This window comes from Dromiciops gliroides, chromosome 4 (assembly GCF_019393635.1).
Source record: "Dromiciops gliroides isolate mDroGli1 chromosome 4, mDroGli1.pri, whole genome shotgun sequence".
Lineage (NCBI taxonomy): Eukaryota > Metazoa > Chordata > Mammalia > Microbiotheria > Microbiotheriidae > Dromiciops > Dromiciops gliroides.
The window spans coordinates 398,628,273-398,651,252 of NC_057864.1; the positions used below are offsets into that span (position 1 = coordinate 398,628,273).

Here is a 22,980-nt window from a genome sequence, read left to right on the forward strand (position 1 = left end):
GTTAAATGGTTTTACTTGTCTGCTGATTACTTTCTATTCTTTCTCACTGAAGAGAAGAATATATTTGGAAATGAAAGTGATTAAAAAGGTTTTTAAAATATGTTTGAAAAATAATGGAGGAGAAGCAAGAATACTTATGTAGCACAGGCATGCACCCTTCCACTTGGATATATAGTTAGTACCTGTACTTCATACCCTAAGGACTTCTTTCCTGGGCATAGTCCTCCATACTGGTGCCTTCATACAAGTGGGCAAACCTGGGATCCAGAAAGCTTTAGTTACTTATCTAAAGTGATACAACCGAGGCAGCTAAGTGGTGTGAGTGGAGAAAGCACTGGCCTTGGATTCAGGAGGACCTGAGTTCAAATCTGGCCTCAGACACTTGACACAAGCTGTGTGACCCTGGGCAAGTCACTTAACCCTCATTGACCTGCAAAAATAAATAAAGAAAGTGATACAACCAATTAGTGTCAGAACTAGGGTTAGAATGCAGATCAAGTGACTTCTTATCTAATTGTTTTTGTATTGTATAATAACACATAAACCTCTTACTACCATTTGTAGCACCAAACTATATAGCATTGAATGAATAACTATTTAATTTATTCGGTTGTCTTGACCTGGGCCTAATGCATTAAACATTTGCTTCCAGCTTCTCAGTGTTTTCATTCCCCTTTCCTAACCAGGATAGAAGATATCCTATCTTCCTACCCTCTATTTATCCCTCACCCTATTGGGGAGAAAAAGAAATCCTGTTCTTTCCTTACTTGTATACCCTACTTTTATCATTAGGCCTAGACTGAGCATTTTTCAAACCCATGAGTACCTGGAAATAAATTTTTCCGCTTTTATTGTAGCTACTCCTTCTGAGCTTCAGGTCAGCACTATCCTTCTAAAGTTGTTTGACCTGACAGTTCAGTTACTGCCCCGTTGATTCTCCCAACAAAAATTTCCTAAGAAGCTTATCCCTCATTTCCTACCTCTGCCCAAGTTCTAATCATGCAGGTGTGTCTTTCTCAGTTTAGTTTGCCTTGACCAAACTCCCATTTCATTACCCAGTCTTGGTTCTCTCTCTTTATTTTTTCTTCTTTCCCATTCTTGACTTTAATTCTTTTGTAAATAGGTTGAATTCTCTTAGGTATTTTCACTTGACCACATCTGCCATAATATTTCCCATTCTACATATCTCTTTTTGGGAGAGTATGGTATTGACAAGCTGCAAAGTATTGCTTAGACAATAACAAGATTAGGGGCAGCTGGTGGTGCAGTGCATAAAGCACCCGCCCTGGATTTAGGAGGACCTGAGTTCAAATGTGACCTCAGACACTTGACATTTACTAGCTATGTGACCCTGAGCAAGTCACTTAACCCTCATTGCCTCCACCAAAAAGAGAGAGAGAGAGAGAGAGAGAGAGAGAGAGAGAGAGAGAGAGAGAGAGAGAGAGAGAGAGAGAGAGAGAAAAGGGAAAAAACAGACAATAACAAGATTCATAATCATGGTTAATGAGAATTGGTTGAAGGAATTACACATATTTTAACTTGGAAACACAAACAAACAAATAAATGGGGTTATGAAGAGTCAAACATGACTGTGAAAGGACTCAACAAAAACAACAGGCACTTGAAAAATGAAGCTAGACCAAATATTAAAGCTTTGCCATATTACTAAAGTGAAGATCTTCCTTTCTTAAGTAGTCTACTCGGTGATCTCCCCAAAACACAAATAGTCAAGATCTTAACTCTCAGCCAAGTACTTAATAATTTGAATGAAAAATCTCTTGTACATATACCTTATGTACCATAACAAGACTGGTTTATTTCTCCAGAGCTGTATATTGTAAGATATTAATACAATCAAGTCCATAAATAAAATATAAGTAAAAACTCATTATAAAGAACTCTTGGGACTTCATAGTTGTTTTGTTGTAATGGATTTTTTTTTCTTTCAATGAATTGCTAATAGTTACTTTACTAGTCTTTATGTCCTAGAGACAAAGCAGAACTGATACTTAGTCTCTAGAGTAGTTAATTAGCAAGTAAAAAGAGAAGTATATTGACCCTAAAAGATGGGGAAAGTAGATGGTTATCTAACACTTAAACATCCTATCTTTCTGCTCTAGAATTATTTTGTTGGGTAGCCTGAGAATTTAAATGGGGAGAAGTGAGTTGAGGGATAACTATTGATTGTTCTGCTTTCCTTTGCCCACCTAAAGTGTAAACAGTTGTTTTGTGGCATAGAATTGGAGAAGATATAGGTTGTTTAGCAAATTTTTTGTATAAATTTCAATCGATAAATAAATTATTTCCATGGATCATGTGCTACGCTTTGTTATACAGAACCCTTCTTCAATAAGAGTGAATGAACTAAGACCTTCATAATGTATTCATTTCATGTATACTCTTACCAATGTATCATCAGCTCTTAAGCAGTTTTATAATTACTTAAAAGAACTCAGAAGTTCTCACCTTTCCATTGAATCAGCCAACAAGGATTTATTAAATGACTTCTATGTGCTAGGCCCTTGGGGCTCTGGGAATCACTAGCATATAGAGTGGTGAAAAAAGGTACTGTGTATGAGATAGCACTTGCTGAACTTCAAAGTTAACTAGATATCTCTAAAAGTGCAGTGGAGGAAGGGACTCCATTAAGGCCAGGGGGACAGTTTGTGTGCTAAGGCACCAAAACAGGAAGTTAAAAAATCATTACGTAGCCACTTTGGGTGGAACATGGAGTTCATGAAAAGGAATGACATGGAATAAACCTGGAAAGGTTTGGCTAGAGCCTGATTTTGAAAAGCTTAGAAACCTCAAAGTTTAATGCAAGTTTTAGTTATTCTTCTATATTTGTATTTATACATATACTTGCCTATTCTCTTTACTTAATTTAAAAATCAGAGGATGCAATCTCTAAATAATGGTGTTCCTGGTCTACAGTTTTTAAGCTCAAAACTATCCTTCATTACATCAGTATTAATAACTCCCTCCACTCAATCAGTAGGGATGGAGAACTATGTCAAGTGCCCAGTAATGCGGTATGTGGAAAATTGAGCTGGTTCATTATACCAAATACTCAGGGAGCAGTACTTAAGAAGGGTTCCTAGAATAAGGGCGGTAAGCTCACTTTTAAAGACATGGCCAGGGGGCAGCTAGGTGGTGCCATGGATAAAGCACTGGCCTTGGATTCAGGAGGACCTGAGTTCAGATCCAGCCTCAGACACTTGACACTTTACTAGCTATGTGACCCTGGGCAAGTCGCTTAACCCTTATTGCCCTGCAAAAAACAAAACAAAACAAAAAAAAAACACACAACAAAAAAGCAAGAAATGGCCACATTCTTATTGGTATAGTTAATGAAACATGTTAATATCTTTAGTTGACAAAGTAGCAATGCTTTGGATGATTGCTTTTATGAAAATCTGTGAATTCTGCTGGTGAACTTGGATTGGGCACTGAATCAGCAGTTTTTTACTGCATTAATAAACACATTTTCTCTCTTTTTCCCCTTCATCCAGGACTTGTCCGGCTCCATTGATGACCTGCCCACAGGAACAGAAGCAACACTGAGTTCAGCAGTTAGTGCTTCAGGCTCCACCAGCAGCCAAGGAGATCAGAGCAATCCTGCACAGTCACCCTTCTCTCCTCATGCTTCCCCCCATCTTTCCAGTATCCCAGGGGGCCCGTCACCTTCCCCCGTGGGCTCTCCTGTTGGGAGCAACCAGTCAAGATCGGGCCCAATTTCTCCTGCGAGTATTCCAGGTATTACTGATTTATTGTGACTTAACTTGGATAACAAAGTCGTTTCTGCTCTTAATATCTTAGAACAATTAGACTTCCATCAATGAAGTACTTTTCAATAATCTATTTTGAGGATCAAAATGCCCTGTTGGTATGACAGAGGAGTTGTCACCCAAACATCATAAATGACCAGTTCCAAAGTATCAGTAATAGTCATTCAAAATTCCCCCTGCCCCAGTAATCAAGATAAATGACTTTGTCTTTAATGTTCCTCAGTTTCCACGTTTGTTTGCTCTGCCAAAGCTAAATAATCTTCCTTTCTGCCTACATACATTTTGATAGTGTTTCTGCTGAGTCAGAACACTAATATCAGCAAATTCCACTAAATTCTCTTGTCAAATAGCATGTTAACCAGTGGGTTTGTTTTTATGACTCTATCTCAGTACATAATGTATTATTTTCTAAAACCTTGTTAAGTTCATGCTTATAGTAGTATGTTAGTTCATTCATCGCAATATATTTGAGAGCTCTTTTCCAATGCATAGTCCTACCCATCATATCCTTGTTAGTGTCTCATGCAGCTTCTTAGAAATGCAATTGTCTCATTAGTCACTTCATATACCTAACCAGTTTTCCTTTATTATGTACTTGGAACAGTTTTTTTCCTTTTATTTTTTGGATCAGACAGTCAGTGAGCATTTAGTAAGCACTTACTCTCTCTGCCAAGCATTATGCTAAGAGCTGAGGATACAAAGAAAGGAAAAAACTTTACCCCTGCCTTTAAGAAGCTCACTCTAGTGATTGAGACAACATACAAATAATCATATTTACATACAGGATATGTGTATACACACATATACATATATAAGCTTCATTTTTTGTATAGTTCATTATATCAACCATAAATTAGACATCATTTTCTATATATGGATTATCTTGGCTAAATATCATGGAACATGCTTGCTTCCTCTTCTGAACTTGCTACTGGTTCCTTTTTGAATTTACCGATAGTTGCTAATGCTTAGGTCATAAGTCTTTTGTAGGGTGGGGTGGGGCAATGGGGGTTTAGAGACTTGCCCAGGATCATATAGCAAGTAAATGTCAAGTGTCTGAAGCCATATTTGAACTCAAGTCCTCCTGAATCCAGGGCCGGTGCTTTATCCACTGCAACACCTAGCTGCCCCTTTATTGTTTTTAATAATTACATTTTTATACTGCTTTTAAAAGTCCCATTTTCAGTCAATGTAAACATTAATGTAACATTTTACAACACATCTTTATATAATACAGCTTTTTTTCAAATCCTTTTTTTAAAAAGTTTCTTCTATACTTTTCATTAGTGTATAATATTAAATTGGGCACCCAGGGGAAAAAAAAGTTCTCCAAGAATATTTTTTTGACAAAGGATCTGATATAGAGTTTTTAGGTAGTCTGACTGGTATGGCACTGAATAAGTAAATTGATTTAGGTAGAATTGTCATTTTTACTATATTAGCTCTGCCTACCCATGGGCAATTGATATCTTTCCAATTATTTAGATCTGATTTGATTTGTGTGAAAAGTGTTTGATAATTGTGTTCATAGAGTTCCTGGGTTTGTCTTGGCAAATAGACTCCCAAGTATTTTATATTGTCTACCATTACTTTAAATGGAATTTCTCTTTCTATCTCTTGCTGCTGGACTTTGTTGGTCATGTATAGAAATGCTGATGATTTATGTGGATTTATTTTACATCCTGCCACTTTGCTAAAGTTGTTAATTGTTTCAAGTAATTTTTTAGTTGATTCCTTAGGATTCTCTAAGTATACCATCATATCATCTGCAAACAGTGATAGTTTTGTTTCCTCCTTGCCTATTCTAATTCCTTTAATTGGTATAGAGTTTTATTGTAGCTAAATGCTAAGTGGGAAGATCCTTAACAAAGTTAATTTTCCTAAAGTCCAAGTCACTTTTTAAAAATATTATAATTAGTGAGCAGCTCATTAAAAAGCTGTCAAGTAGGCACCTTTATTATAATGGTATAACTGTACCTTGTTATTTCTAAGATTAGAGGTACTTTTCTGAAAAAAGTTTACTTGATAGAAAGTCTTCTATCTTGGCCAGTGCCATTTCAAAAATAGTGACAGCATTTCAGTCATCCGTGACTTCCTCAGTATGAGGACCACACCACTGTGGTGTGGAACCTTACTGCAAAAGCTTTGAAGATGGTCTTTGAGCATTTCTGTGGCCAGAAATTCCATTCCACTGGGCTATAACATTCTGACAGATGAATGTCTCCCAAAAGTCTTCTGGTTTTCCTAGCGTCGCTTCCTCACCAGGATGAGGCATCTTGTGGCTGCTTCTAAGACATTTCACTTCTTTGATTTTTGTTCTTTTGAAGTACAAGGCCATTGTCGATTTTTTATTTCTGCACCACGCATGTCCTTCTAAGCTTGGCATCTGTGTTGTGGCGAACATAAGATCGGATTTGAAATTTTGTAGATGTAGGAAGGGCTTCATTTCATGTTTCTCAATGAAAAGCATAAAGAGTTTCAAGTAAATTCTTGAATTCTTAAATTCTCTTTTAATGGGCTCAAGGTATCATATTGAAAAGTATAAAAAATCTAAAGCTTCTTAGATTCTGTAATTTCACAGCTATTAGCAGGTAAACTCTTTAGTTCTAGGTACCAAACGCCTTTTATTGGAAGCTAATGTATATTTTAGTGTTTTCCCCTCTTTATATCAAAATGTGTGTCCAGCAGAAATAAAAGAAATATTAAGTACGTTCCATATTCTTTACTTCTCTTCTAACTTGGAAATAAGAGACCAAGATAGGAAAACAGTTAAAATTCACATAGGAATTGTTTGTAACAGGATATGACAGGATATGTAGGCAGGTTAAGAGAGAAGCTTTGTAAATACTGAAAAAAAAATTTAGATATTTTCCCATACTTAGATATTTGAAATTTGTAGTAACTCACCACTGTTTAAGCACTAAAAATCAAGTTGAAGTTGTACAGTAACCACCCACCTGAGGAAATCTCCTCCAGATATTTTAAGAATATTAATTATACTTGATCAATATTGGTAATATGGAGAAGCAATGAAGTCTAATGGATAGAGTGCCGGTTTGGGAGTCAATAGAGCTCAGCCACTGGCCTAACTCTGATAAACTGGTTAACTATCTGACCTTGGGCCAACCACTTATTCTTTCAGTGCCTTCCCATACCACCCTTTCAGAGACGTTGCCAGACTCCATCAGTGGAAGGAGATTCCACCTACACATGGAGCTCACTGATAAAATCTCTGGTCCAAATGCCACCACCCAAACTGAAGATATTCTTAGTACCTTCACACTTCCCTTATTATCTCAGTGGCCTCATTTCTATTCAGATTCTATTTCTGTGTAGTTCCTAGTGTCTTTTCTCTCTCTATCCTTCTCTCTGCTACTCTCCAGCAAACCTAACTGTTGTAATATACAGAAATTATTATTATCTGCTTTGTGAAATTCTTAAATCAATCTGAATGGACTAACTTAGAAGTGTTTTTGTTCTTCCACTCCCACTTTCATATCTTATATCTTCATGTTACATGGTAAAAACAATAGGATCATAATTCTTCATTGATAAAATGAAAATTATAATCAAGAGACCAGATATTTATGTCAGATGCAGCTTAAGCATTTGGCTAGTTTCTTCCCCTTTATTCTCTTTCCACTCTTCTTTCTTCCTTCCTCTCTATTCCCTTTCCTTAGCACGTATATCCACCCCCACCTTGATTTTGTTTTTTCTGACCTCACTTCTATCCCATTACCTCCTGCTATATCTTGCTACTGCCTCTCCATGTGACACAGATTGGCTCTTTCAATCATTGTCTCTCCAGCAAGTCATTGTAAAATGAGCAGCTGTTATGTAGCTGATAGCCGTGATGAGGAAAAGCCAAAATATTGGAGGGGATTCTTGCTGGGAAGACCATTTGAATAAAGGTGTTGCTTTCCCAGGGTTTGTTGGAAAAGAACCATCATTTTCTCCATCTCTGCTCTGGGTAAATAAAATGGACAACTAATGAGAAACATCACAAAGGTAGATAAACAAACCACCTACAATAAAGCATCCCAAATGGCTGATTCTGTTCAGTGCCTGTTTAAACTGTTTCTCCACCCACTGCAAATTTGCCCTCCTGTATTGCCTTCTGACAAACATTTCAAGTTTCATGGGAATTGCTACCATGATGCACTTGCATAGCATTGGCACTGGCATATCCCTAACTCAGTGGGGCATTTCCTTCCTGCATTCCTTTTGAAAAGCAGGATGGAGATTTTCTATGGTAAGTAGCCACATGGATCAACTGCCTTTGTTTGCACGTTACTGGGTTCCAGCATTGTAGCCATCTATAGTTGGGGGAGGTACCGAAATCTGCTTCTGACTGTTTAATTTACCCACGTATTTAAGAACAGAAGTACATGTGATTCGCAGTGCCATGTGGTGGTAAATTCTTGCATCCACTTGTTTTTCCTAACCCCTCCCCCCACCCCGGTCCCTTGCCCCCCAACCTCTTAACCCCCCCTCCTTCATACTGGTGAAGTCCCATGTAGGTATGGAAGCTACAGTTTCTCCACCCCACCCCCCTCGTCATTTCTTAGTAGAATTGTAGTCGAGGAAAATGTGCTTAAATAAAGCAGCCCCAGTGCCTAATGCAGTCCTATCTTCGACTTAGAGGTGTCAGGCATTTGTTTCTTTGTAAGAAATCATTTTCTTTTTTTTCCTTAACTTTTTGCTGCTTCTCATGTTGCAGCCCAGATCTCTTTGATTGTTTTTTGTTAAAGAGCAGGAGCCGTGGCTGCCTTTTATTTGGTGTGGGTCTTACCCTGTGCCTCATTCTACCTATCACACTCGCAGAAGCTGACACAGCACATCAAAATGCGCTGCTGTTGCCAGAAGATTTAGTGGATGTTAATTTCACTTGTCTTGCCTCCTGTGCCAACCGTTCCAGTTTACTAACAAAGCAAAAATGTAAATAAGCCCAACAATTTTTTTATTTTTATTTTATTGGCCAAAGGCTTTTGTCAGCTTTTTTCTCCTGTGCCATGTAAGCAGCAACAGTGTTTAAATATTAAGAAGGGTGAGGGTACTGTGGAAGATTGCTGATGGGCCGGGCAAGTATTAACCCATCAGTGTCCAGCAGAATTTTTTGGGTCCTCCCATCATTTTTCTTTTTAAAATGTCAGGGAACTTTAAACTGCTCTTGATAATTCATCAGCTATGTTAGAGACCAGAATTAATGACCTTATGGACTTTTTGTTAATCATTTTCCAAAAAACAATTTCACTTTCTTGCATCTTTTCTCTTCCTTAGCTTTTTGTATTAGCACCAAATCAGAAGTCAGATGTAAATAAACATTTTTTTCTGAAGCTAAAAGATTCAGTGACCAATTGCTTAATTTTTAAAAAAAAAGATATCTTGTATTAGTATTACAAAATATTTAGTTTGTATTGTACCTATTCTGACCATATATGTGTTAAATAGAATGATTGAGTATAGAGACTAATAAAAAACTTCATGTTCCCTGATGTCATAGAAAGTCTGTTGTTTTATTACTTAATCCCTTATGATAAATCTGCTTTCAGTACATAATATCTTTATAGTTATACATTTAAAAAAATGTTTTTTCCAAGCATAGAAGATAGAACAATCTGTGTTTTTAAAAGTTTTACATGTTTTCCTCTTTGATTCTTTCTTTTCCCTTTTTTTGGAAGATCACTACATTTCCTATGTTCCCCTCAGCCCTCCCCAGCAACTTGATGATTGGGAAACAGAACGATCACAGTAGTTTAAAGAATTGTGGGAGAGCAGAGCATAAGGATTGAGTCTGTGGTCATGGGAAATGGAGGGACTGAAGTAAACATAATATTGCTATCAGCCCTTGCTTTTTCAAGGGCCAATCCAAATGCACTGATCTTAAGGGGACTTAGGCCACTTCTAGCCCCCAGGCAAGGATTTATGTACATAGGATGAAGCATGAAGTTCCATCCTTATCCCTCCTTTTGGGTTCCCAGACATGTCAGTTTCCTAGCCCTTTTCTCAAAGTAAAATATTATAGACACCAAAGGTTCTTATCTCCATTATAATGACTATGCCAAAGGTGGTATCCCTAATTACTTTACACTAAATTCGTCTCTCAAGAGTTTTACTGACGGATCATTTCCTGGATGGTGAGAGAAACAGAGTCAGTGTGCTAACTGTCCATGATGTTCTTCATCAACTAGAGGTGCCACAAACATGAACTGAGCAGAATAGTATATACCAAATTGTGAGTACCTCTTCGATTTTAGCAGTCTTTCCATTCAGGTACTCAGCCAACACTTCTTTTCTTTAAAAGTGAGAGTTCTCTTTTTTTACAAGTGAGTGAAATAGATAACAACGTACACCAGCATAGCTACAGATACAAACAGGAAGGTAGTCTGGTTATAAAGCTAATTCTCTTGGTTAATTTGACATTCAGACAAGCAGGCACTGGAAAGATGTTTAATGGAAAAGAGAAAAATGAATAGCAGTTAAAGAGTCAGTCATAGGCCAAAGTGAACAGGAAGGTTTTTTAGGTGATAGGAAATGATAGTTCCTAGTCTAATTTGTCAAGATTAGTGCTCATCAGATGAAGAATGATTGTTACAAATCAGTTTCTTTTTTTTTTTTTCCAAAGACATTTCTAGACCTAGTTTTTAGAGGTTTAGACCTCCATTCTTCCTAAGCGAATAGGTTATTCAGTACATGGCAAAAAGCTCTTGGTGTGAGAAAGATCATAGGAGTTTTAATTGGTCAGTATCTGAATATAATAATGTTAACTGGTATTTATAGTGCTTTAACATTAGCAAAGTGCTTTTAAAATATTATCTCACTTAATTCTCACAACACCCTGGGGAGGTTAGATGCTATTTATTATTATCCCCACTTTTACATGTGAGGAAACAAAGTTTAAGTGACTTGACCAGAGTTGTTGCACAATTAGTATGTGTCTCAACAGAGTTGAACTTAGTTCTTTCTAACACTACCCACTGCACCACCTACATTCCTGCATGAATCCATAGTATGAGTAACAGTCCCCCCCAAAAGCTCATTAGACTATGTGCCTTAATGGAGGTTTGTGCCCACAGGCAAAAGAGACACGTTCTCCTCTTGCCAAACTACTTCTCATGCACCATGCATGATACAACTGTGAGCCAAATTTTAATAAAGACATTGATGAGCTAGAGTGCATCCAGCAGAAGGCAACTCAAATTAGAGGGAAAGCCAGACTTTGTCATGGGAAGTGGCTAAAAGATTTGATGATATTTAGAAAGAAAGCTGATGGCTATCTTTAAGTATTTGAAGGGCTTTCCTGTAGAGGTGAGGGATTAGGCTTATTTTGTTTAGTAAGGGAAATCACAGCTAGGAATGATGAGTAGAAGGAAGAATGAGGTAAATTTCCAGTCAGTAAAAGGAAAATTTTCTTAAAGATAAAGTGAGTTGTCAATATCATTGGAAGTTTTCCACTGGAGACTAAAGAAATATGTCAGATTTTAAAGGGCATGGTTTTGCATAGGGTAAGACATTGGTCGAGATTACTTTTAAGGTCCCCTTTAATTTACTTCAACCAACATCTATGCTTGCTTACTGTATACAGAGAAGGCTTGTATTAGGTATCGGAGCAATAGACTTTCATGTGGATTGTTGTTTAGGTTAAAGATATGATACGAATAGAAATTACATAAAAGCAAATAAAAGAAATGTAAGTAGAGTGTTTTGTGAGGTCAGAGGGAAGAAAGATTATTACTGGTTGAGGGCATCAAGGAAGCCTTCATAGTAATACAATTCATGTTGTGTACAGCATAGTACATTGTGTACAACATAGTACACATAGTACACACACACACAAAACCAAACATAACTCATGTTTATCTAGCACAAGAGAAATTTTAATTAAGAAATCATCTTCTTCAGGGCAGCTAGGGGACACAGTGGATAAAGCACTGGCCCTGGATTCAGGAGGACCTGAGTTCAAATTTGGCCTCTGATGCTTACTAGCTGTGTGACCCTGGGCAAGTCACTTAACCCTTATTGCTCCGCAAGAAAAAGAAATCATCTTCTTCAGTAGCCCTGAGAGCTAGGTAGTCCAAGTGTTACTCCCATTTTTCAAAGAATTTAAGTGACTTATACATGGTCCCACATCTAGTAGGTTTCAGAAATGGGAAATGGGTATTGAATGCAAGACTCCTTATTCAAACCCAGTACTCATTCTGCTACTCATTCTACCATTCTCAGGATGATGGCATTTAAGTTAACCTTAAAGGGATGAGTAGGATTTCAGCAGGTTAGAGATGAGGAGAGAAGACTATTCTGGGAATAGGGAAATACCATGAGCACATCGGAAGTAAAACACAGGGCTTTCATCCCATTTGGCTGCAGTGAAGAGGATGGGGAGAAATGAAGTATGAGAAGTCTGGAAAGATTGGGTGGTGTCAGATGGTTGGGAGCCTTAAATGCCACTCTGAAGTTTGGACTTTTCCTTACTAAATAAATACAGAGCCAGATATGGAAGAGCTTTGGGCAGAGAAGCAGCATTTAACCTGTCAGCTGCATGAAGGATTCTTTGTGGTAGGGAGAGAGCCCAGGCAGAGGAATGTTGCTTTAAAGGATGGTTATAGTTCATGCAGAGAGTAATGAGGGCATGAATGAGAGTGGTACCCTTGGTAAAACTGACAAGATCTGGAAGCTGCTTAAAGGCGGGAAGTGAGGGCAAAAAGATAGAGTTAAAGATAAATGGCATACTTTTAAACAGGGGAGACAGTGATTGATAAAGTTATTGATAGAAATGCTGAAATCAGAAGAAAGAATAGCTTTTGAAGGATGATCAGCTTGATTTTGAAAATATGGAGTCTTAGTTCTAAGATGTTAATTCATTTCTAGCTAATGAAATCCTAGTATGTAAATTTTACAGAAAACCAGGTAATTTGGGAGATCATTTCTGCATGCAAATGGGTCTTGGATATGTTCATTTTCACTGTAACTAGTAGAATCTTTAAGTGTTATAGCCTTATATCACAAGAATTTATTCACTTGAAAGCAAGCATGATAACTCTACCTGAAAATTTTATTTTAAGGTATCTATCAAAATTTTCATCATGGCTTTGCTGGGGGTGAAAATCCTGCAACAGCTTGTTGTAAGGATGATGTATGCTGGTTATTGGCAAACTGAGCAGAAAATGTAAAAAACACACACACACACAAAACCAAATGTGGTTGCTCTATCCATGTTTTTATTCCATGATTTTACACAAAACCGATTTAGCAATTTTGCAAAACAAGGATACTGATAAAACTGTATTTCCCTTCCTGACAAGGAAAACATTTACTTGTGTGCTGCACATAAGAGTAATTTTATATCCTTTCCAACTGATGCTTTCCAACAATATGCTTTTTTCCTTGGAAGAGGAGAAGAAATGAAAGTTCTAAATGGATTTAGTGGATTAATAATCAGGTACAGAGCTTTTAACCTTTCTTATTGGTTCAAATTCAGAATCAAGGCATCATTAGTTGTTACTTATTGTTATTGTTCGTTCATTTTTCAGTTGTGTCTTTCTTTTCATGACCCTATTTGGGATTTTCTTGGCAAAGATACTAGAGTGGTTTGCCATTTTCTTCTCCAGCTCATTTTACAGATGAGGAAAGTGAGGTAAATGGGTTGTGACTTGCCCTGGGTCACGCTGCTCCAAGTGTCTGAGGCTGTGTTTGAACTCAGGTCTTCTTGACTCCAGGCCCTACACTCTCTATATACTGCACCACCTACCTGGCCGCTGATTACTCTCTATGATAGTCTCAGCAGTCCTCCTAGAGGACAGTTGCCAATGTTGTTGACGACACTATTACATTGTAATTTTGATGCTGATAAGAGTTCCTTAAGCATTAAAAGAAACCCACCAATTTTCTGTGTTTTCCTAGAGGTTGGTCCTCCTATCCACAGTTATAAATATTTCTCTTTGCAAATGATAATCCTTGAGCATTTTTTCTCCTAAAGCAAACTTTAAGCACCTATTGTATGCAAGGTCTTACATCAAGTGCTAGAAATTAGTACAAAGACAAAATCAAGCCAGTTCTTCCCCTCTAGGAAGTTCAGGTAACATTATTGGTCCAATTTGGTTACAATTGATAGAGTGCTATATTTCATTTGATACCCATAACATCCTTGTGAGGCAAGTACTATTTATATAATGTGATTATATAAGAATATCCCCTTTGGACATTTTATTATCCCCATTTTACAGGTAAAAAAAAACTGAAGCTAAAAGAGTGTCACTTGGCCAAGATTACACAACTAATAAGTGTCTAAAGTAGGATTTTTAACTCGTGTCTTCTTGACTCCAAGTCCCTCACTCTAACTACTATTTTGTATAACTACCTCCCAAAAAAAAAAAAAGCAAATTTGAAATGTCTGGAATGGTATGTGGCGCCTTTGAATGGCACTCTGAGGAATTTTCATTTCTCCTAGAGATAATAAGTAAACCACTGAAGATTTTTGATCAGAGAATTGGCATGATAAGATCTCTTTAGGGGTTAAAGTAATCATGTCAAACTCAAATAGAACAGATCCTCAAGTGTGCATATTGACTTAGAAAACTACAAATTAACGTTAATTTTGTTGTATTTTTTTTTTTAGACATAAACCAATTATATTTTAATTCTAGGGACTGGGGGTGGAGGCCAGAATTTGGCACTTCCATTTTAAAGTACTTTACTCATAGGAGCCCTGTGAGGTAGGTAGTGGAGATATCATTAACTCCATTTTACAGATTAGAAAATTGAGGCCCAATGAAATTTTGACTTGTCTGAGGTCACAGGGATAAGATATGTATCAGTAAGTGCCAGAGCTGAAACTGGCCTTTATTCTTCTTATCATTTCTTTTGTTTTCACTTTGATACATTTCCTTCTACTCTCTATCTCCCCATAAAAATGAGCATTTAAATGTTATAGAATTTAAATATCCAGGTGGTTTTACTTAGACCATTTCATTAATTTCTTCCTATTTTCCTGCCTTTTGTAGATTAAACATAAATCAAATTTAGGGATTCCCAGTGTCACAAATATAATGTTTTTCTCCTTTTTCATGCTTGGTAATATTAGTGGTGACTAATGGTTTTACGTGTCATATCTGTCAATCCATACCCTCTTATCATTTACTTTTGATGCTGTCAGCAGGGAATGCAGTAAACCTTTAAAAACACCTTCTTTGTTGTTTCTTTTCTTTTCTTTTGTATTTGAATCCGATGGACGATAGCTTATCATTAGGTTTAACTGGCAGTATGTCAGTATGTCTTGAGTCAACACAGCATGCTTCCACAGTTTAGTTGCTGTTGGCATGGAACTGATTTGTTGTGTCTCTTCAGTGAGAAATCAGAATACAAATGAGAGTGTATTGCAAAAGCTTCCACAAGTTCATTTTAGTCTAGAGGAAATCCACTTATTGGCAACATTGCTAGAAATGGAGACAAAACAAAATATAACACCTGGTAGCCTGTTATGGTTAGGATATTCCCAACAATAAACTGCATGATGGTCTTAGTCCAAGTGACTAAATTTTCTAAACATAATGAGTAGTATTTGAGGAGAAAACGAAAGTCTTTTGCAAAGGGAGTTTATTTCCCTGTCCTCAAATAACTGTGAAGTGAAATTATGAGGATATGTTGATTGATTACAGCCTTTAAGTCTCTTAGTCATCAGTTTCATCCCCTACTCTCAATTCCCACACTTGCACCTTTGATTTCTCTTCCACAACAGGGTGATGTGGGTTGTCATTGACTAATGAAGAACAGAATTGGTTTCGGCGTGAGACAAACGGAATGCCGACACCAATCCCAAAATGCATTAATCTTTAATAATCCACATCTGCATGTTTATAAATGATATAACCAGGGTTTGTTAATGTTGATATTCCCCCTTCCAAACAGAAAGTGACATAGGAGTTTGTACTTGCAAACTACATTAAAGGCACACAGCTGAATGCTCAGAGTGTGACCTTGCTGAGGATACCAAAATTAATGAATCTTTTAAGTTGATTAAAAAATGTAATGTGTTGCAAGGACTCCCAAAGCAGTGATTGGGATTTACTGTTATTGGATAAGCTAGGTGATTTTCTAAAGAAGGCCAACTCACCCAATTATTCACTTAGACTTGTTTCCTTTCTTGTTTTCTTAATTCATAATTCCCTTGGCTGGCTTTGGTCTCTACTCTTTCTGTTTTTGTTGGCCTGTTTCTAAGTCATTTTATATGACTTCATGTAAGAATTCCTATTCATAATCATATATGATCATATTTTAACTTCCAGACTAATATTTTCAACCCTTTTAGATATTCATTAATAATTTAAAGGAAAATGGTTTTGATTGAAAAGTTTGAATAGAATGTTGCCTTAGTTAAGTTGGCTGTGATATCACAAATAAAATATTCTTGATTTTCTGTCCCTCTCCCATTTTTCCCCTAAATGTGTGAAGCTCTCCACAACCTCTCATTTTTTGTGATTCTTATTTATTTCATACCACATATTCTTCATATAGCCAGTAATCTAAAGTCCTGTTGGTTCTTTTAAGGTGTCTGAGGTATCAGTGTAGCTCTTAGACTATCCATCTAGTCTCTCATTCTTACTACACGACCAACTCAACTCCTTTTCCAAGTAAAAGACATCCCTGACTTTGTTTTTTGGCTTTGTTTGTTTTCCACAAACATAAGTTATTTGAAATAGTTTGCAGCCATTTTCACCCTCCATGTACTCCCTATTTCCCTTTGGGTTGCCTGCAGTTTTGATTTGTTTGAGATGGTGCTGTTTCAGTCACTACCATCAATAGAGAGCATCACCAGCAGAATCCAGAGGTACTACTTTAAGTGAAATTCACAAAATCCAAAAATGACAGAATTGAAACTATCTAACTTGGCTCTCGTTCCCAAATTTGGGACTACTCTTAAGTGAATAAAAACAAAACTCATTTTAGGAATTTTTTACTAAGCACACAGAATGAGTAGGATAATGAGAAGAAAGAAATTAAGAAGGAAAAACTTTGAGCTCATGACTTGTCATTTGTCCTTTTTACCCCGGTTTCATAATCTCTCCCAATGAAGAGTGACTGCAGCTCTACATTTCTAAACTATAGTTTACCTGGAGTGGTTTGGTGGAGGGACCACATGTACATAAAATCACATAATCTCTAAATCTCTGAGTTGACATCACAGTTCAAGCCAGGAACAGATCTAGCCTTACTTTTCCTCCTGCTGAGTAATCTTTTTTTTTTTTTAAGTGAGGCAATTGGGGTTAAGTGACTTGCCCAGGGTCACACAGCTAGTAAGTGTGTTAAGTGTCTGAGGCTGGATTTGAACTCAGGTACTCCTGACTCCAAGGCCAGTGCTCCATCCACTGCGCCATCTAGCTGCCCCCTTGCTGAGTAATCTAAAGTCTTGGAATCAAAATCATTTCTCCATGTCATGGGAGTGCTCTGTGCAATTCTACATAGCCTTTGTATGGAGGTTCCCCGAACTTTTAAAAGTATTTCAAGTCCTTCTGCTGTGAGTTGTGGCGTAGAAAGAAAACAGCAGGGGCAGCTAGGTGGCACAGTGGATAAAGCACCAGCCATGGATTCAGGAGGACCTGAGTTCAAATCCGGCCTCAGACACTTGACACTCACTAGCTGTGTGACCCTGGGCAAGTCACTTAACCCTCATTGCCTCACCAAAAAAAGAAAGAAAGAAAGAAAACCACAAATGGCAGAAGTGCCCCTGAGCCTTGCCTGTTGATTAACCAAACCACAGTAATAAAACTCAATAAGGAATTCACAGAAGACAGGTCTGAACTGAATATGAAGGGATGATATCTGTAAAGCATTTATGTTTTGTTCTTTGTGAGGCAAACAGGGTGGGTTGTCTTGTGTCTGGGACCGGATTTGGGCTCGGGGCCTCCTGGGTCCAGGGCTGGTGCTTTATCCACTGTGCCACCTAACTAATCCATGATGACATCTTTAAAATAGGGTTAAGGTGTAGGAGGAATGGACTGAGGGAAGAGGAAGGGAAGAGATAGTCTGAGGAGAGGTAGTTCACATGAAGGAAACAAGAAAAAAGCTTAAAGAGGGGGAAGGAGTGGAGGAGTGAACCTTAATATTATCAGAAATGGGTCAAAGAGGGAACATACATACATACTCAAGTAATATATTTTTGCCCTGAGGGAGGGGAGGGAGATTAGGGGTGGGGGGAGAAGAGGGGAAGGATTGAAGGGCAGACTGGGGGAGAGAGCAGTAAAAAGCAAAACACTTTTGAGGAAGGTGAAGATGTTCTGCATTACTGCACAAGTATGACATATCGAATTGCTTGATTTCATAGGGAGGGTTGAGGAGGGAGGGAGGAAGAAAAAAATTTAGAACACAGAATTAGCTCAAAGACCTTAATCTCATCAGAGTGGGCTCCAGGAGGGAATAACATTCACACCCAATTGGGAGGAATAATCTGTTTAACCCTATAGGAAAGTAGGAGGGGAAGAGGATAAGGAGGGAAGGGTGAAAAAAAGGGAGAGCAGAGCAGGGGAGGGGACAGTCAGAAGTAAAACACTTTTGAGGAGGAATAGGTTAAAAGAAGATAGAAAATAGAGTAAATATCATTGGGAGGGAATAGGATGGAGGGAAATAGTTATGATGATTGAATATAATGGCAAAATGTATGGTACCTACTTTGCTGGGCTAGTATGAAGAAAATTCTTTGTCAAGTTTAAGGTACAATATACAGGTTATGATGAACAGGATACTATCAGAAAAACCTGGAAAGACCTACATGAACTGAAGCAGAGTGAAATGTACTGTATACAAAATAATAGCAATAGTGTAAGATGATCTGCTGGGAAACATGTGGTTATTTTCAGCAAAGCAATGATCCAATATAACCCTGAAGGATTTAGGAAAATTGCAATCCATCTACAGAGAAAGAACTGATAGTATCTGAAAACAGATGGAAACAAATTTTTAAATTTTTTTTTGTTTTTGACAATTCCTTAATCTGAAGTTTTGTTTTTTGACTGTTTTCTCTCACAACCTAGCTAATGTGGGAATGTTTTCCATGACGACTCAGGTATGACTTATTTGGAATTGCTTGAGTTCTTGTGGGTGGGGGTGGGAAGGGAGGGAGGAAGGAAGAGAAGTTGGAACACAAAGTTTTAAAAAATTGATGTCAAAATTTGTTTTTACATATATTTTGGAAAATAAAATTCTATTCAGAAGAAAAAGGAAAAACAACAACAGCAACAACAAAAATTGTTGGGATCCTGTTCCATTGATAGGCTTCTGTTCTGAAGAGTCTCCCGATCCACACTGCCACACAAACGAGAAACTTGAAAGGCAAAGGTGAAAGAAAGAAAAGGGAGTAGGAGAAGGGTTGGTTTGTTTTAATGCTGCTACACCCTCCACCCTCCAGAATTGTTGCCATATATTGTATTGCAGTAGATTGGTCACAAGAAAGTGAATTTATTAGGTGGATTAAAAGATAGATGAAAGTGAGGAAATATATGACTCAACTGCAAAGAAAATATGATTATCTCAATTATTTTGTACATTTTAAGTTGAACTAGCAGTTAGGTGGCCCAGTGGATAGAATATATGACTTGTCAGGAAGATAAGAGCTCACATATTGCCTCAGACACTCGCTAGCAGTGTGAGACCCTGGGAAAGTAATTTTGTCTTGTTCTGCCTCTCATCTGTAAAATGGAGATAATAATAGCTATTATGAGAATCAAGTTAGATCACATTTGTATAATGCTTCAAAGCCTTGAAAATGCTATAAAAAGGTTGGCTATTAATATTATAATGATTACTACTGCTACTACCACCACTACTACTACTACTCCAACCTCTTTTATTTAGTTCCTTCCTATCTGGGTATCTCATGGAAACTCCTTTGCACAAAGTACCTTTTCTCCCTCCTCTTTTAGGATATTTACAGTCTTGAAACTGTTAATTCTAAAGAGGTCTGTCTGACTCCTTAAACCCTCTCTGGTACCTAGAAAAGTATTAAGACATTTCTTCATGATCTCTAGACTTTGATAAATTGGAACTGCTCTGATCCTGAACAATATACAGAGAATATCCCATATAAATAGTATTATAAAAAAAGTCAGAAACTTCTCCTGTGTAGCTGAACTACCTTAACTTCAGTGGAGGCTACCAAACAAGAATCTACAGGAAACTGTCAAAAGATTTGTTCAGAACATTAGCCAGATAATGTTCATATTAGCAAAACAGCTGAAGTCAGCATGAGCTGGATGAACATTGAATTTGACTTTTTAAGTACATGTTGGACATTAGCCAACCAATATATTTCAGACTTTAGCTGTTATAAATATAGATGTAGATATGTATGTGTATCCATATATATGTGTATACAAATATACTCATACCTATATCATATTTATATGTGTGTGTGTATACACATACATTTATATTATTTAGATTAAAAGGGGTCTATCAAGATCATAGTCAAACTCCTTTGTTTTATGGTTAAGGAGATTGAGGCCTAGAGAAAAGCTCTTGCTAAGGTCACAAAACTAATAAATTCCTAGCAAAGTCAAAATTTAAACCCACTTCTAGTTCCCCAGCCCTTCTCTAAACCATGCTGCTTCATGTCTTGTGCATTTGGAAGTAACTTAAAAACATATAAGCTACTACTTCCTTTGCACATTGTCATACAAAGTTTAGTTCCCAGAAGATAGAAACAGCACAGGAGATGTCAGATTCCTTTTTTGATATACCTCATCTGGATGCCTCATTTCTTTGGATGATCAGTGGATAATGCCAGGGTTACATTTTACTTCAGCCTAGCCAACAGTATCTTTTTAATTCTCATATGATTGTGTCATTACAAAAGAGTATGTGGTTCTTCCCTTAGTAGATGGTGAAGATTCTAACTGACCTTTGAAAGGCCTGCTCTAGAGACACCATCTCCTCTTCCTTCACCTCCTCCTCAGGAGCTGCTCTCGCAGACCAGCTGATCAAAGTATTCTCCATAATCAAGCCACCAATCATTAAAAAGTCATTTATAGATTGTTTATTTTTAAAAATATGTAGCTTATTGTAGTTAGAAGAAAAGTATTTAGTGACATTCCATATTGGGTAAGTTCCTTTACAAAGCAATTTTAAATGAACAGATATTTGTCTACTGTTTAAAAGTTTGAAGATAGAGCAGAAATTGAACATATTCACTCAAATAAATTGATATTCTATGGAAATTTCAATCACGTGCTTGGAGTTCTTTTCTAGTCTTCCAACTCTGGCTTATAGTATACGCATGGCTGTACTTTACATAATCAGAGACTTTTAGAATTGAGAGGTTTAGATACCAAATAGGACTGTACAGGATCTTTGGTTTCTTGGAAAGTAGAACAATTCATGTAAGTCTAAATTAAAATTGTCGAGAGGAAATATCCAGACCTAATGTCTAATGTGTGTGTAATTGAAGGTTGTTTAATTATATCGTATATTTCATTTTATGATTTGAATTATTACTTAACTTTTTAAAATGCATTTTTAGGTTAAAAAATCAGATATAAGCTAGGCATGTACTACATTAAGATTATATATGTGCATATTTATGCATGAAATAATATTCCAAACCCAATCTCTGAAGCCTTTTTGTTTTATCTTGTTTTTTTAAACAGTAATATCTAGTTCTTTTCATATCATCCTTGATTGTCTTTATAGAGTTACACTGTGTTAAGACAGAGACAGAGAAATGTATGACAGAAAATGGAGACAAGTGAAACTTTTTATTAAAGGGGGGAAAAAAGGCAGTGACTTGGCTTTGAAAGGCCTGTCTCTAGCAGGCAGTATAGAACAGCGATCAAGTGGGAAAAAAAGAGAGCAGGCAGGCGCCTCATCTAATCTTTCTCCTGGGGGCCCAGGTGGACAAATTGGCAACCCTGTTCACAGCTTTTTTTTCCTCTCCCCTTTGTAGCATAAGAACTGCTAATCGGATCCATGCTGCTGCAACTGTGGTTAGTTATTAACAGAATAAAAGCAGATTTCTTCAAAAGAACGGGTGGGGGAAACGACTATACAAAATTGCAAGGTTGTTAGAATCTTAAATGCACAGCAGTCGATTTTTTCCCCCTATTCTGAATTATACGATGAATACAAGTCTTTCATCTGTCACTGTACCCATTTCTTCACAAGGCAGCCAAATATTAAGCTTCTCAAACAAAAAAAAATCTTAGAGCAGAAATATTGGGGAGAAGAAGAATGGGTAAGAGGGGAGAATAAATTAGGTTTTGTTTTAATTAATTAGTCCCGGTGAGAGAAGCATAAACTGGTGGATCTCTTCAGTTTGCACTACCTCTGTCTTTTACCTAAACTTAAGCAGGGATTAGAAAAGATTTAACTGGTAGCCATGCATCGTTGAATATCTAGTCTCCTTCTTGAATATAGTATCATGTTTATGACTTTTCTTCCAGTTGTCAGAATTGCATAAACAGACTTCCTAGTAAGGTGAATAAGAAGTATGTTTCTCAAGGATCCCCTAACCCTTCAGTCCTGCCTGTCCATCACCAACAAAAAAGAAAGGAATAAAGAAAAGAAAATGTACTTTCTTGAAAAAGCCCACTGTGATTTTTTTTAAAAATCCATAACAATTACTTTACAAGGTTAATTTTAGCTTTCACTTTACTCTTTAGAAAAGTTAGATAATTCGTGAGAATTGTATACCAACAGGTGATTATAGAACCATATAACACTGCTTAGGTATAAAATGTGAGTATTATGAAATATGCCCCTTTTGAAGAGTCCTGATTTTCACTTTAATCAAAAACTTTAATGATCTGAATGGTCTTTTTAACCGTGGCTTTTAGGAAACTTGAGTTCTATATTCTTTAATTTAACTTGTAGCAAACTTGTTTAGGCTTTTAAATTTATATGCTTTAATTTCTCATCAGGAAATAGTGTTGTGAACTTCACAGTGATATGAGGAATAGTCACTGACCATACTGTTGGACTCTTGAACTTTTTGTATGAAAAAGGAAAGCATTATGTGTTTCAAACGTGGAGTAAGGAGACAAAGAACAAATTCTCACTCTTGTTAAGGAGCTGGGCCTTTGTAAAGCCTGAGGCTTTCTGGATGGTCATTATCTCCATTTGTTCTTTATCATCAATATTGATGTGTAAAGCATAAATAGTACTGTTTCTAGTCCGTATGAGTCTGTGGGGAAATTCTTGTGTGGGGCAT

At 37.0% G+C, this 22,980-nt stretch overlaps 1 protein-coding gene across 1 annotated transcript in view; it reads left to right on the forward strand.

Annotated features, from left to right (window-relative positions):
* The window catches only part of ARID1B (AT-rich interaction domain 1B), a 581,815-nt gene that overhangs the window by 440,702 nt on the left and 118,133 nt on the right, over positions 1-22,980 (forward strand). The window contains 1 exon segment of the mRNA XM_044001940.1: positions 3,513-3,756. Coding sequence (XP_043857875.1) covers positions 3,513-3,756 — 244 coding nt within the window.